General features: G+C 40.8%; 1 protein-coding gene across 9 annotated transcripts in view; it reads left to right on the plus strand.

The window, feature by feature from the left end:
- Positions 1 to 15,572, plus strand: part of TANC2 (tetratricopeptide repeat, ankyrin repeat and coiled-coil containing 2) — a 610,881-nt gene that overhangs the window by 555,244 nt on the left and 40,065 nt on the right. For all 9 annotated transcript variants that reach the window (XM_054014274.1, XM_054014267.1, XM_054014275.1 and 6 more), the window contains 2 exons: positions 5,366 to 5,474; positions 15,083 to 15,205. In XM_054014274.1, coding sequence (XP_053870249.1) covers positions 5,366 to 5,474; positions 15,083 to 15,205 — 232 coding nt within the window. The remainder of the gene's footprint in view (positions 1 to 5,365; positions 5,475 to 15,082; positions 15,206 to 15,572) is intronic.

A 15,572-nucleotide genomic window follows, 5' to 3' on the forward strand; every position in this document is an offset into this window, starting at 1 on the left:
GAAAGTCAGGTAGATTGTTTGTTGCCATAGCGGAATGAGCCTGAGGACAAGCTATTTCCTCCCAGAAACTCTCCAAGTGGATCTCTGGCTATATCCTACTTTGTTTCATATCTGCTCCTCCACACAGAGTACAGGATCGCTCTACAAGAGCACAAGAAGCCTCAGTAACCTCACTGCACAAGGTATCCCTGCTTCTTATTTGCAAGGGAGCAACGTGGAGCTCCATCCACACATCCACAAGACATTACACCTTGGTCCAAGTCTCCTCTGCTGACACATCTTTTGGGATAGAGGTTCTACAAGCAGCCATACCCTCCTCTTGTCACAGTATTCTTGTCAGTCACCCACAGTGGAATACACATAGGGACCAGCAATCGAAGAAAAGGAAGTTACTTACCTTATTGTAGCTCGAGTTCTTTGAGATGTGTGGTTCCTGTCTGTATTCAGCTACGCTTTCCCCTTCCCCTCTGCTCCGATCATGTCTGGATTAACAGTAGAGAAGGAACTGGAGAGGCAGTCGGTCCACACCACCCCTTATAGAATCATAGATTAGGGTTGGAAGAGACCTCAGGAGGTCATTTAATCCAACCCCCTGCTCAAAGCATATACCTTCAGAGCAGAGCATGAGGAGAGCAGGGCGCAGATACAGACTGACAGACACCAATTGCAAGAATTCTCCGGTCTCAGGCACTTGGAGCCCATGCATACCTGCAGTGGAATATAGATAGGGACTGCATGTCTCAAAGAAATCCAGTGACAGTAAGGGAAGTAATGTCCCTTTTTCTGCCTGTACTCCGGCCCTTTCATACCCTGCATTCTGGTTGGTTGTGGAGCAGGCACACAGGGGCTACCCTGCTCAGTCTGGAGGGCTGTGCCTCATACTCAACTTTTCCAGTGTCCACATGTAACCCTCCCTTGTATTAGCCCTGACAGCAACAGTCTTGTGCATATCTCACATTGTGCCAGAACTTGCAGGATCAAGACCATTGTCTCTAGAGTATGTATATGTCGGTCTGGGAATATTCTGTGATGAACTGCGCAGCGTTCGCATGTGGTGACACATACCACCTAGGAGAATGAACAAAAGCTTTGATAACAGAGCTGGCAGCACTATTAATTTTTCACACAAAAAAACTTGCATTAAAAATAGAAACCCACTGAGGATAAACCTCTGCTATGGTGAAATTCAAAGCAAATCATTTCACTGGGCTCCTTGATGTAGAAATCACTACTGTCATTCTCTGCTGTGTTTTTAAAAAAGACACTGCTGTTAGAATCAGGTTTAGTGTGCAATTATCATTGACAGAACAAGTGACTGCAGATATTTATCAGCAAGCCCAGAGCCACTGCTTTTAAGGTATAAGAAATATTGCAGAGGTAACATTTTGCTCGTGAATCCTATCCTTTATTCTGAAATAGTTCGTGCATGCCTTATTCATAACAACAGCCCAAACCATGCACACAGATGTATTATACATACACATACATTCTACCAGCCGCAGCTGGAAGGCAATTAGGAACTACCTAGTAGCCTGGGGCTGCATGGGTTAAGAATTGCACCTTATCTTTTGGTGCATGGACCCAGGCACATTAGAGGTGCCTAGATATGCCATTAATACTTACCATTAATATAGAGAGCTTTGTGTTCAAAGCTCTTTCCAAACATTTTCTGACTATTCTTGAATCACCTCTGTGCAGTAGGCAAGTGTGAGCGTTACTAGCTTTGTTTCACAGATGGGAAAATTGAGGCTGACAGGCCCATGTATGGAGACAGAATCAGAGCTCTGAAGAGCTCCTGATTTCCAGTCCAGTGCATAAGACCAGACATCTCTCCCAAGGAAGGCCCAGAGCTGAGTTCTCTGAGTGGACTCAAACCACCATCCTTTTGGTTGAGGTAAATGTATGGGACATTGCCCAACAGATAAGTGGTGTAATCAGGTTAGCCATTAGATGTACTTGGTGTATTAAACTAACGGTAGTAATGAGTTTTGCTTGTACTGCTTGAGTTGCAGCTGCATCCTACGAAATTCAAGCAGTACATCACAGTGTCTGTTTCCTTTTAATCCATTTTCTTTCCTCTGTCTCTTTATGGGCACTTCTGAAGGCTAATCATCGGTAATGATCATCCTTTGCAGTTTTGGTCAGTGTATTTCAGAAGACCGCCGCTACTGTGAATATTACATTTGAGAGATTATTTTCTTTAAAGGGACACCACTGACTGAAAATCTAGTCAATTTCAAAGAAAAAAAGAAGAATCCTAAAGTGGCTTCAGGTGCTACAACCACTTCAAACTCCCCCTTCCGTTTTTCATGGTTTTCCAGTCACGTTCCCAATCCCATTTGTACATGATTTTCTGTCCATCACTGCTGTGTGAAAGACTCACACAAACAGGAAAGTTACTGATTAAACTACACAGGTGCACGAGGACAGCAGTGAAACTGACTATACACAAAATGCTGCCAAATAAACAAAATACATAAACTGAATAAACAGAAATAAATATATTTCCTTTTCAGTTCTAGTCATCTTAAGCGTTACTTGTAACAATAGTAGTACAAAAATTTCAGAGTGATATTTAAGTTGATATTGTATCTTTACATTCATTGCATTTTGGGGGGAGGTACAATAGAATTATGTGTACGTTTAAGGCTCTGGCCTTTGACCCATGAAGAAAAGGTTCAAGTCCTGCCTTTTAAGGAAAACGGTTGAAAATGTGTTTTGTTGTTCATCCTTTTCTGCTAATGCATTGGTGCTGGCGCTGGTGGTGGGGGCTGCCGCACCCCCTGGCTTGAAGCAGTTTCCGTCATATACAGGCTTTACGTTTGGTTCAATGGCTCTCATCCCCCCCACATAAAAATTGTTCCTGCATCCCTCTGCTAATGGCCATGTCTCCATATTTTAAAACCATCCGACAATCTGGCAAATAATCATCAGTCTCTGTATTACCTGTCAGAATTAAGGTTCTGTGTGTCAGAAGCTTGCTGCACACCTGGCCCTGGTTTACAAATCCTTCACTTTCGTGCTCCGCTTAAACAAAACGACAGGTCGTGGTTTCCCTTTTAGAAAGTCCTGTCTCGAAGGATTATCGTTCTTTGGATTTAGACATGCTGATAAGCCCTAGTGCTGTGGAAACATTGATCCTCTAGTCTAGATTACTCAGTTGCATTTAGATCATTCTAAGCACTGGCATATTAGTTTTTCCATTTGATAAGGTACTAATGGGATAGTAGTATGCCCTGTCCTTAAAAACCCTATTAAAGCTACAAGTCACGTCATGTTAGCTTGGGGGAGGGGAGATTGTTGTTTTTTTAAATGTACAGCTACATTGGTTCCAGAAAACAAATGGGTTTAAAAAGTCCCTGAGGCTTCCAAGGTCTTAGAAAAGCGAAATAATGCAATACACGTGCCTTTGTTCCTTATCTGTAGTGTCAAGGGGAAGTTACAGACAATTCTCTCTCTTCTCACATGTGTTTTTCACTGTGGAGTACAACAAAGACGACAGTTCTAACAGTGTTTATTTATTTTTCTGATACATCTGAACGATGTAGAAGATTGCCATGATAGCGCTCAAAAAGCCTGGGAGGTTACTGTATCCGGGCACTCTGCTTCTCAGAGTGTTCCTTCACGTGAATCTGTTTGTTGTTTTGTTTTTTCCTTTTAAAAATACAGTATATTTAAGGGTAGAGTGAGAAAGGGGTGTTGCTGTCAGGAGAAGCACTTCTAACAAAAACAAGAAATTCTTTTACCAGGAGACACTGTTCGCAGGCCACACAAGTCCAAGTATGGAACGTTCTCTGATCTTTCTTTGCTTTACATCTTGTGCTGTCACTTTCACCAGTGCAAAGTGGATGTAGAATTCTGTCATTCTGATCTGGTTATGTTTTATACCTGCTTTGCACTGGTGTTAAATGACTAGAGAGAGCTCAAAGCAGAAGAGAGTCAGGTCCTTAATCTTCAAAGGGTCATTGTCAATTTGAAATACCAAAATTTTCATCTGGAAATGTGTGTGTTAAGGTTACAAATTACACCTAAGATCACTAGAACTGAAAGAAGTTAATGAAATACATTTTCCTCTCTTTTTTTCCAGTTTACTTTGTGCTTGACAGCACTCCATATATATAGTCCACTTTCACTTTCCTGTCAGTTAATTAGCTTCTCCCTTGCTGAAACCATCTTTGTAAATATCAACAGGAAAGTTTAAAAACCCTTGTAATATTGTTTTACATCAGAGTGGAATTACAACAGTGTTAGGAAGATATAACAGAATGAAGAATTTGGCTGATTCTTAAAAATTTCTTTCTGAAACTGGATTTTATTAAAATGTTTCACTTTCAAAAAGTTTTTCTCTGTAAAGTGATTTTTAAATAACACTATAAGGTTCTATAATTGCTGTATCTCACTGATTATAGTTCATACCTGTTCACATTACAAGTAAAACTGTATTTTCTAACCTCCAATCCTGGTAATTCCCCCAGAATCTGTAAATCAAACATAGTTCTTAAGTCCTACACACTCACCAGTAATAAAAGTCCTGCGATTATTTTATGCCTTGGTATACAAATCAGAATTAGTCCAGTTCATTCTCCCAAGCTGGGTTGGCTCTGCAAGGCTAACAGGAGTAAAAAAGTGGTGATGTAAAATATTACTTTGTCCATGAAGCCAGCAAATATGACTCAGAAAACACATAGCAGATCTGAAGAATAAGGGCTTGTCTACACTTGAAAGTTATTTTAGGTAGGGTGTGAATAGCAATTCTGGTTGATTTCTCCATGTAGACAAGCCCTGAGAAGGTACAATTTATGTGTAGTCACTTTTCTAACCATCCCCACAATTTAAAATGAGTTGACAGAGACCTAAAAGGAGAGAGAGAACAGCAGATGCTGTATCTGCAGAGAAAACTTGAAATGAGATCCATGCCTCTCTTCTTTAACAGAAACGTTTTTCTAGCCTCAACTTCATGACCCAACAATTCTTATGTCAAGGAATTAAAGTAAGAAATCATCAAGCAATTGGGTCTAAAATAAGTGAGGTCCATTATAGTGGGGTACCATTGAGAAGTATGCAGAGATACATCCTCATTGGAGGGACTCAACCAAACGTCCAGGCTCTGTTTCAGCAGTTGTTTGGGCAGAATTTACAGCCAGTTAAGTGCATATTCTTCAGCTTGCACCCTACAGGCATGTGGATCTGAGAAGTCATTCGCTGGGGAAGTAGTTTGAGTGAGACTGATAGCCTAGATCTTCCTTGTAAGGCAGCACATAAGATGGGTGATACTGAATGACGCCAACCCCAAGGAAGACCCCTGGGATTTAAAAACGAAATGGGATTCTTCGAATACTAACTTTTGTTTTGTTCTTGTTCCCAGGAGTGGCCACACGCTGCTTGCCTTCTGGTTTTCTCGTCAGGATGGGAAGCTAAACCGACAACAGACTATTGAGCTGGGACATCACATTCTCAAAGCACACATTTTTAAGGTAACAAGAATTCAAGGAAAGGCTCACACCATCCTCTTCCCTGACACACACAGTCTGTCAATACCCGCTATCAGAGAGACACGGTGGGTGAGGTGGTGTCTTTTATTGGCCCAACGTCTGTTAGTGAGAGAGACAAGCTTTCCTGGGACCAACACGGCTACAACCACGCTGCAGTACCCACTATATAAGGTCTGTTCTTGTTGCAGTGTGGCTGTAAGAAGTGTTATTGCTTCAGGCTTCCAAAACACATGAAGAAAGTTAGCTTTTGAGCACTGGTGAGGACATGAGGAATTTTAAAGGGCCAGAAAGTTGGGAAAATCTGCCTTGATTCTATGGGGGTGGGGGAATTAAAATTAAAACTACCGCACACTGAACAGCAGATTAAAATGCTCCTTGCCGAGTACTTCTGCACCCGACTTACAAATAAATGGCATAACAATTTTGACTGGCCTTAAGATTTTGCCAGAGACAAAGGTTGGAATTCTGTTCACAGTATGCGATGCCTTCCTTGTTACCCAGGTTTTCATTTTGTGCCCCCACAGCTCTTCTGAAACTTTCTTAATGTTAAAAGTGACAGAACCATAAGTGGAGAGGGCACTAGACAGGGTGTCAAGAGACCTGGATTTTATTCCTGCCTCTGCCACTACCCTTGGTCAAATTTCTTCTTCTGTCTGATTCAGTCTCCTTGTGTGTAATCTGAGGATGAGTTCCCTCCTTTGTAAAATGTTTTGTTCTTAATCTGTACATCCCAATGTATGAGTCAAGTATAGTTTGTTTATGATCTACCAGTGAGTGCATGTTTCTGCAGAGCTGAGCTTATTAAAAAATGTCTGGTTACTGCTCCTTAATGGTCCATTTTTACCCTCCAGACAAAGAGTGACCCAAGGGTCACTAGTTAAGATCAAGTTTGACCCACAACTGGGGTCATATCTTCAGGCCCAAAGAATGTTCACCGATCAGCATAGGAATTGGTTAGGTCACTGTAACTGCTACAGAGAGAATAAATCATTTCTTAAAATTAATGGGAGCTGTTGGTACTCGGCACTTCAGAAAATCAGGGCACTTATTCAGGTGCTTAAACTTCAGCACCCACTTTGCCAATATTTTTTAGAGCAACAGGATAGTTTCGGTATTTCACCAGGCCTTATTAACATTCTGCTAGATCTCTTTATTTAATTGCAGCGGCTATATTAATGATCATGTGTAATGGCAGGTCTGCAGCATTTCGGGCGATTATGGGTAAGTTTGAGATAAAGCGAGGAATCCCAATCAGCATATTATTTTCAGATTTTAACATACAAAGGTAGCTCCAGATTCAGCCCTGACATTAATGGGGTCAGTTCCTATTAACATCAGTGCCAAAGCCGAATTTGGATCCTCATCTTTATCATTGTACACTTTATAATGGAGAAAATGGCAGGATTTCAAAATCTAAATAAACCTCACGTTTCATTAAGTGAATGAGTTGGCAATAGATTCCAACTTGAATTGAAAAATATTTACCATCCTGGAAAGTGTCTGTTAACATACGAAAGATGTCAGTGTAGTTTTCTGTTTCTAACTACTTGGCAAAATCCTTTGTGTATGATTTTAGTAAGAATAATTTGCCTCGGTGACAGATAAGTGTAACATCAGGTTGTACAGAAGTCCTACAGAGTTTTGAAAGGGGTTTGGGTTAGATGGTTTTACATGGGAAAAGCACTGTAAAGATTAGCCTTTGGTGTTTATTAAACAGATTTATTTTTATTCCTTTATTTACAGTAGTTGTTTGTTTAAGAGGATCTGCTTGTATTTTGTACCAAATTGAACCATAGCTGTTTCTTGGAAGAGACACTTTCAAACTGGAACATTTCAAGGAGAACTAGAAGTATCTTGTGTCCGTATTCCCATTCCTGTTATTGCAGATACTTTCTGTTTATGAGGAAGTGATTTCTCCTTCACAGCATCTCATTCTGCCTGGTCGTCTAGTAAAATCAGTGTCTTGTAGCTGTGATGTGAGCCTTCTGCCAAGTGAGATGCATGTCAGGTCATAAAGTCAGCTTAAATTTTTTCTGCGGTATTGTGTTGGAAGAGCAGCCTTATCTAAACACAAAGGTCCTGATTCTAAATGTACACTGGTTTACAACAGCATAACCCCATTGGAGTTACCTTTTACACTGCTGTGAAAGGAGAATCAGAAGCTAAACCATGGGCGGCGGGTGAAGCTTCCTGCCCCGCCTCTTCCAGCTGGAGCCCGGCCTCTTCTGGTTGAGTCCACACCCCCCTCTCGCTTCTCTCAGCCTCCCCCATGGCCCCAGCCAGGGCGGGGTGGGGGGCTGAGAGCTTGGCCCGACCACGGCGGGATTCTTGACCCTTGCCAGAGCTCTGAGCACAGAGCCCATCCCCTGTTCCACCCCTGGCCGTGCTCATGGTCCCATGCCTTCCCCATGGCCCCTCCTACATTCTGCCCCTTCCCCATAGCTCTGCTCCCACTCTATCGCTTCCCCCGAGGTCCCGTCCCCTGCTCACTCCGTTCTCCTCCTTTCCCGCTGTGGCCCTGAGACCAGAAAAGCAGCCCCGGGGACATGGCTGGGAGAGGTTTTTCCAGGGGCCCCAAATTGGCCAGGGCCCCATGGGCTCTTGTGGTAATCTGCCACTGCCCCCCTCTTCCTCCCTCCAACTCTCTCCCCTCCCCCCCCCCGGTGGCATGAGGTTTGGGGAGACTTACCCTCCATTACGCGCCACCCATGTGCAAAACATTTGGTAAGACTAGGTGGAGTTGTGGGATATACACAGATGATATTTTGGCTAATAAAATAAAATTTTAAAACTGGGTTTGTCCTAATACTAATTCCTGTCAGATCCCAAAAGGATCATATCATTCGAGTCTCTGTTCAGGACAGACCCAGGTCTGGAATTTCAATGTGTGATAAATCAGTGATATGCAAAATCACTGAATAACAATCACAAAGAGGTGTTTTGACAGATCTGCGTAGGGAAACTTGCACACTGCCTGTTTGCACTATGGCTCAAGCAAGTGCCTTTTAGCCCCCTCACTTTTCTGAGCATGTCGTTTTTTCCTCATGTCGTTTTTTAAAAAATAACAAAGTATAAATGTCTTCGGTAACTGATTTAAAAGATTAAGAAGGGATCTTAACAGATGGGAGCCAGCTTGGAAACCATGCCATGCAATGAAAGGGCATCAAGAGAAACTTACAAAAATTACACCAGCAAATCTAAACTTCAAGGTAACATTGTTTTAAACATCAAGCAATGAGAAGTCCTTCATTTCAGTCATAACTGTCCTGCCTAAAATGTTAGTGATCCAGAAATGAACTTCCCTTGTCCCTCGATTAGAGACTGATTACAATTACAGGCAATGAAAAGAGGCTAATGGAATGAAAAGTTGTCTAATATTCCTTGAAACAGTATTGCAAAAGATCATTACATTGAATTTAGCTGGCAAATTGTCTTAAAGCAGAGGTCCTTCACTACTGCATTTCAGTTCTAATCTTTTCATGGGTCACAAACAAAAATTAATTTGGTGTACATCTAGTCCCTGGCAGATATTTTTCTGCATCACAAAATCACCATCCAATCTAGTATGATTCGGACAAAGGTTTTTAAATAGCCTGGGGATGTAAGAGGTTAGGACTGAGATGCTTTGACAAAGTACCGGGAGGATCCTGGACTGAAACAGGGAGGGTTATAGTAGGTGAGATCTCAGGTACATTGACAGAGCTGCTTTGGAAGGATTTAGAACTGAGATAGCGCAGGGGTCCCTACACCAGAATTGTAGTTCATTGGCATTGGAAACCTGCACAAAGTCAGTCTTTACTAGTCTCCTGTTCCTGTGTATGAACATATTAATGAGATTAAACCCATTCCTCTTATTTCAGCAGTTTAATCTTGTATTAAAGTAGGATTCGCTGTTGCTGACAAATACAGCCTGACTTTATAACTCAGGAAAAGAAAAGGGAAGAATCAGACACTAGCTATGAATTGAGGAGAAATAAAAATTGGTTTCTACAGCTGAACTCTTTTTGTATTGAACATATTTATTTCATAGAAAACAAGTGCCCCCTTCTGTTGATCAGAGTGTCTTGCATACTCCAAGTATATTTGTTTCAGTACAGTTTGCTAACCACGTTTGCTACAGTATTTTATCTTTGGATGGCTATTTTGAATGGTGCAGATATGCTTTCTCGTGTCATACCTGATAGAGATTATAGAAGCTTATTTGTTAATGTAATAATACACTAATCATGTTTAGTATTTCTTTTAAATTGCTGCTTCTAATTTGTCCAAATTTTACAGTGCTCACTTAAGTAACTGAAATAAATGTTGATATGTCATTGTTTTATATTGTGTGATCTAAAAAGCAGGGACTAATAATTGCCAGAATTCCTGAGGTCTTTGATTCCTACCTCCAAATACGCACAAGCTTTTCCTCTACACGCATAGTGTCAAATAAAGTAAAAATCTTAAATGAATCAAACTGCATCATAGAATTTCTATGGATAGAAATTCCATGCTTGAATAATAAGAGTATAGCAATAGGAATATACTACCGATCACCTGGCCAGGATGGTGGTTGTGAAATGCTCAGAGAGATTAGAGAGGCTACAAAAACAGAAACCTCAATGATAATGGGGAATTTCAAATATCCCCATATTGACTTGATACATATCACCTCAGCTTGTCCTGGAACCCACAAGGGGAGAGGCAAGTCTTGATTTAGTCCTAAGTGGAGTACAGCATCTGGTCCAGAAGGTGAATGTAGCTGAACTGCTTGGTAATAGTGACAATAATGTAATTAAATTTAACATCCTTATGGGGGAAAAAGGACCAAAACAATCCAACGCAGTAGGATATAACTTCAAAAGGGGAACTACACAATAATGACGAAGCTAGTTAAATGGAAATTAGAAAGAACAGTCACAAGGATGAAATGCCTACAAACTGCATGGAGACTATTTAAAAATACATAATAGATGCTCAAATTAAATATATTCCCCAAATTAAAAAAAACGGTAAGAGGGTCGAACAAATCATGGAGCAGGTCCTCAAGGATTCTATTTTGAACCATTTGGAGGAGAGGAGGGTGATCAGTCAACATGGATTCACCAGTGTTTGAGCTACCTGCTTTAACCTGATATCTGCTTGAACCTGATTGCTTTCTATGATGAGATAACTGGCTCTGTGGATATAGGGAAAGCGGTGGACGTGATATACCTCAGCAAAACTTTTGATACAATCTCCCACAGTATTCTTGTCAGCAAGTTAAAGAAGTATGGCTTGGATGAATGAACAATAATGTGGATAGATTCAGCACTGGTGAGGCCACATCTGGAGTCTTGCATCCAGTTTTGGGCCCCCCCACTAAAGAAGGGATGTGGACAAATTGGAGAGAGTCCAGTAGAAGGCAACAAAATTATTAGGGGACTGAGGCACATGACTTACGAGGAGAGGCTGAGGGAACTGGGCTTATTTAGTCTGCAGAAGAGAAGAGTGAGGGGGGATTTGATAGCAGCCTTCAACTACCTGAAGGGGGGTTCCAAAGAGGATGGAGCCACAGTGTTCTCCATGGTGGCAGGTGACAGAACAAGGAGCAATGGTCTCAAGTTGCAGTGGGGGAGGTCTACGTTGGATATTAGGAAAAACTTTTTCATTAGGAAGGTGGTGAAGCACTGGAATGGGTTACCTCAGGAGGTGTTGGAATCTCCTTCCTTAGAGGTTTCTAAGGCCCGGCTTGACAAAGCCCTGGCTGGGATGATTTAGTTGGGGTTGGTCCTGCTTTGAGCAGGGGGTTGGACTAGATGACCTCCGGAGGTCTCTTCCAACCCTGATCTTCTATGATTCTATTAAATGCTATCACGGCTAAACAGCAGAGTAAACGAGACAGTTGGAAACAGAAAGACATCCTTTAAAAATTGGAAGTCTGATCTTACTGATGGTGATAGAAAGGAGCATAAACTCTGGCAAGTCAACTGTAAAGCTATAATAAGTCAGGCCAAGTAAGAATTTGAAGAGCAGCTAGCCAAGAACAGAACAACTAGCAGAAAAAAATATTAAGAAGATGAGAAAGCTGGAAGTCTGTCAAACAATTATAAGTGCCACTGCACGATCAAGATGCTAAAGGAGCACTCGAAGACAAGGCCGTTGCAGAGAAGCCACATTAATTCTTTGATTCAGTCTTCACTGCAGAGGACATGGGGGAGATCTCCACACCCAAGCCATTCTTTTAGGTTAGAAGTCTGAGGAACTGTCCCAGATTGAGGTGTCAGTAAAGGAGGTTTGGAGAGAAACTGACCAGTTAAACAGTGATAAGTCACCAGGGCCAGATGGTATTCACTAAAGAGTTCTGAAGAAACTCAAATATGAAATGGACGAACTATTCACTGTGGTAGGTAACTTATCACTTAAATCAGCCTCTGTACCAGATGACTGGAGGGTAGTTAATATAATACCTGTTTTTAAAAAAGGCTCCAAAAGTGATCCTGCCAATTACAGGCCAGTAAACCTAACTTCAGTATGAGCCAAATTGGTTGAAACTGTAGTAAAGAACAAAATTATCAGACACGTACATAAACATGATATTTTGAGAAAGTTAACATAGCTTTTGTAAATTACTAATCATTACTAATCTATTAGAATTCTTTGAGGGAGTCAACAAGCATGTGGACAATGGTGATCCAATGGATATAGTGAACTTGGACCTTCAGAAACCCTTTGAAAAGGTCCCTCACCAAAAGCTCTTAAGAAAAGTAAGCAGTCATGGGATAAGAGGAAAGGTCATCTGTTAGGATAGGTCATGAGATGGAAAGGTCATCAGATGACCAGTAACCAGTTAAAAGACAGGAGACAGGGTAAGAATAAACGGTCAGTTTTCACAATGGAGAGAGGTAAATAGCAGGGTCCCCTAAAGATCTCTGCTGTGACCTATGCTGTTCAACATATTCATAAATAATCTGAAAAAGGGGATAAACACGCAGCAAAATTTGCAGATGATACAAAATTACTAAAATAGTTAAATACAAAACTGACTGAAGCGTTGCAAAGGGATCTCACAAAAGTGGGCAATAAGGCAACAAAATGGCATATGAAATTCACTCTCGATAAATGCAAAGTAACACACATTGGAAAAAAATAATCCCAATTATACATGCAAAATGATAGGGCCAAAATTAGCAGTTACCACTCCAGAAAGAGATCGTGGAGTCATTGTGGATAGTTCTCTGAAAATATCTGCTCACTGCGCAGTAGAAGTCAAAAAAGCGAACAAAATGCTAGGAGCCATTGGGAGAGGGATAGTTAATAAAACAGAAAATATCTTAATGCCCCTATAAAAATCCACGGTATGCCCACACCTTGAATACACACCTGAATACCATCTCAAGAAAGATATATTAGAATTGGAAAAGGTACAGAGAAGGGCAGTTAAAATGATTAGGGGTATGGAACAGCCTCCTTACAAGGGGAGAGTAAAAAGACTGGGACTGTTCATCTTGGAAAAGAGACAACTTAGGGGGTATATGATAGAGGTCTATAAAATCATGGAAGGGTGTGGAAAAAGTGAATAGGGAAGTATTTAGTTACCCCTTCACATAACACAAGAACTAGGGATCACCCAGTGAGATTAAAAGGTTTAAAACAAACATAAGGAAGTACTTCTTCACACAATGCACAGTCAACATGTGGAGCTTGCTGCCGTGGGATGTTGTGATGGCCAAATGTATCACTGGGTTCAAAAAAGAACTAGATAAGTTCATGGAAGATAGGTCCATCAGTGGCTATTAGCCAAGATAGTCAGGGATGCAGCCCCATGCTCCAGGTGTCCCTAAATCTCCAACTGCCAGAAGCATCTAGCACTGGCCATTGTTTGAAGACAGGATACTGGGCTAGATGAACCATTGGTCTGACCCAGTCTGGCTGTTCTTATGGTCTTTATTTGACAAATGTTTAGCTAAAAGCTGCAGGACTTGAAAATAATAAATTTAGAAAACTGTTAGTTCTTCATGAGGACGGCCATCTTCTATTGTTTTTCTAAAATAAAATGGTTTTAAATGGCAAGTATATTTAACTGAAAAAAAGCTTTTAAATATTCCCAGTAGTTACTTCTTGTTCCATTGTTAGTACAGTCCAGCCACTTGACTGACATGCGCTATAATGGTCTCTAGATAAAAAACCGTTCAAGTCTGTGGTATCATGATGTTCAGACAAAAGGCTACTAATGCAAGTGTATAGAGGAACATGTCAGATTACAATGGCAAAACAATCATTGCTATTTAATACCAACAAATGATGATGGTCAAACAATGGCAGTAAAAATCTATAGAGACTTTATGCATAATTTTTTCATTGTCCTAGGCCTAGTATGGTCGTTTACATTATTGCAAAGTCAGTGTAAAGCACTACCAACTTGAACTGGTAGCTGTTACACACACTTTGCACAAGAGTAAATGACCACACAAGGTTCAAGGCAGTGGGAAATCAGGCCTTATATGTCAAAATAGTAGCCAAAGACATCTGTACAATTCCATGGAGACTACAGTAGAAATAATGTGAAAGCACTATAGAAGTAAAGCTATCCTTTTAAAACCCGATCTAAAAATAGGCTCCCCTTTTCTTCCGCCTATCATCAGGCCACTGATTAACATCTGTTTGTTATGAAGAAATTATCATTCTTATAACAGGAAAGCAAGCTCACTTGACTATTACATGGCCTAAAATTTAGTGCTGTTCAAAAAGACATTAGTACTTGGTATCTAGTAAGCATAAAATAACTGTGTTGACCAAATAAGAAGGTTGGAGATAATCTAATGTTAGATATGAAAATGTCTACTCTCTCTTTTGGTAAAACTTCCTTAATTTATCTTGCTATGATGGAGTATGTAGTACAAGTTGAGTTTGCTCTGTGAATAATAAGAATATTTTGTGAATCAGTTTCTGCCACGATAATAGGTACTTTATAAACAACAACAAAAGAAGATGCCACATTACCCAGTGTAATGGGATTCTCTGAAAGAGAGCTCAGTGGGCCCATGTAACCTCATAGTGACAGGGCTGGCTTAAGGATATCATGTCGGTACTAACTTGGGGGCTCTTTCTTGGGGCTACAAGTTTATTAGTTTACAGCAGGGATCTAATGTGATAAATGGCTTCTATGGCAACCTTAGTCTGTAGAGACTATTCTTAACTGGCAGGGAAGAGTACTTTGGTTAGCATTCTCATTCTCCATTAAAGAAAGATGCATTGGGAAGGGAATATGGGCCTTTAACAGTAAGCCCCAACTGCATGTTTCTGTATCGTCAGCAGCTCATCACTGTGACATTTTACATCAGCAGAGGGTCTGCCCCAGCACGTCTAGTATTTTTTTAAAATAAGATTTTTGTATTGCCAGCACTTTGTTGATAAATGTTGAATTTTAAGTGAGTGTGGTTATGATAAATGCTTAAAGTTATTTTCAGCTAGCTGACTTTTTATTGCTAGCAGGAATCTAATTCTCCGGCCTGAGATCTGTAAAATTCTTTTGTTAATAATTTTTATTACATATAGTAATTCCTTCTGCATAACATAACGCAAATATGTTGGGTACTAGAACTAACTGGATCGATCTCTCTCTTTAGGGGCTGAGTAAAAAAGTAGGGGTATCCTCGTCTATCCTGCAAGGGCTTTGGATCTCCTACAGCACAGAAGGTCTTTCAATGGCATTGGCATCTCTGCGAAACCTCTACACCCCTAACATAAAGGTACTGTACAGAACAGACTGTTGATGAGCTGGTTCAATGCTTTCAGCCTCCAGTGGTCCAAGTACAAAAGATTCTCCAAGGCTCCAGTTCAACAAGGTCCTTAGCACGTGTGTAATGTTAAGCATGTGAGTAATCTCATTGAAGTCCATGGGACTCCTCACAAACTTAGTCACACCGATATGGAAGCAACTTGCTGAACCGGGACTCGGTTTTTAAGTGTCCAGTTAAGGTTGATACCAATGAATAGTGACTCCCCAACTCGTCTATGTTCAGCAGGGGTTTTCTGTTAATTCCCATAAAAGAGCAGTGTCATATCTGTTCCTACTGACCATCCTTCATTTCCATTGATTTCTCCCAAATATACAGA

Source organism: Malaclemys terrapin, chromosome 25 (assembly GCF_027887155.1).
Source record: "Malaclemys terrapin pileata isolate rMalTer1 chromosome 25, rMalTer1.hap1, whole genome shotgun sequence".
In the NCBI taxonomy this organism is placed as follows: domain Eukaryota; kingdom Metazoa; phylum Chordata; order Testudines; family Emydidae; genus Malaclemys; species Malaclemys terrapin.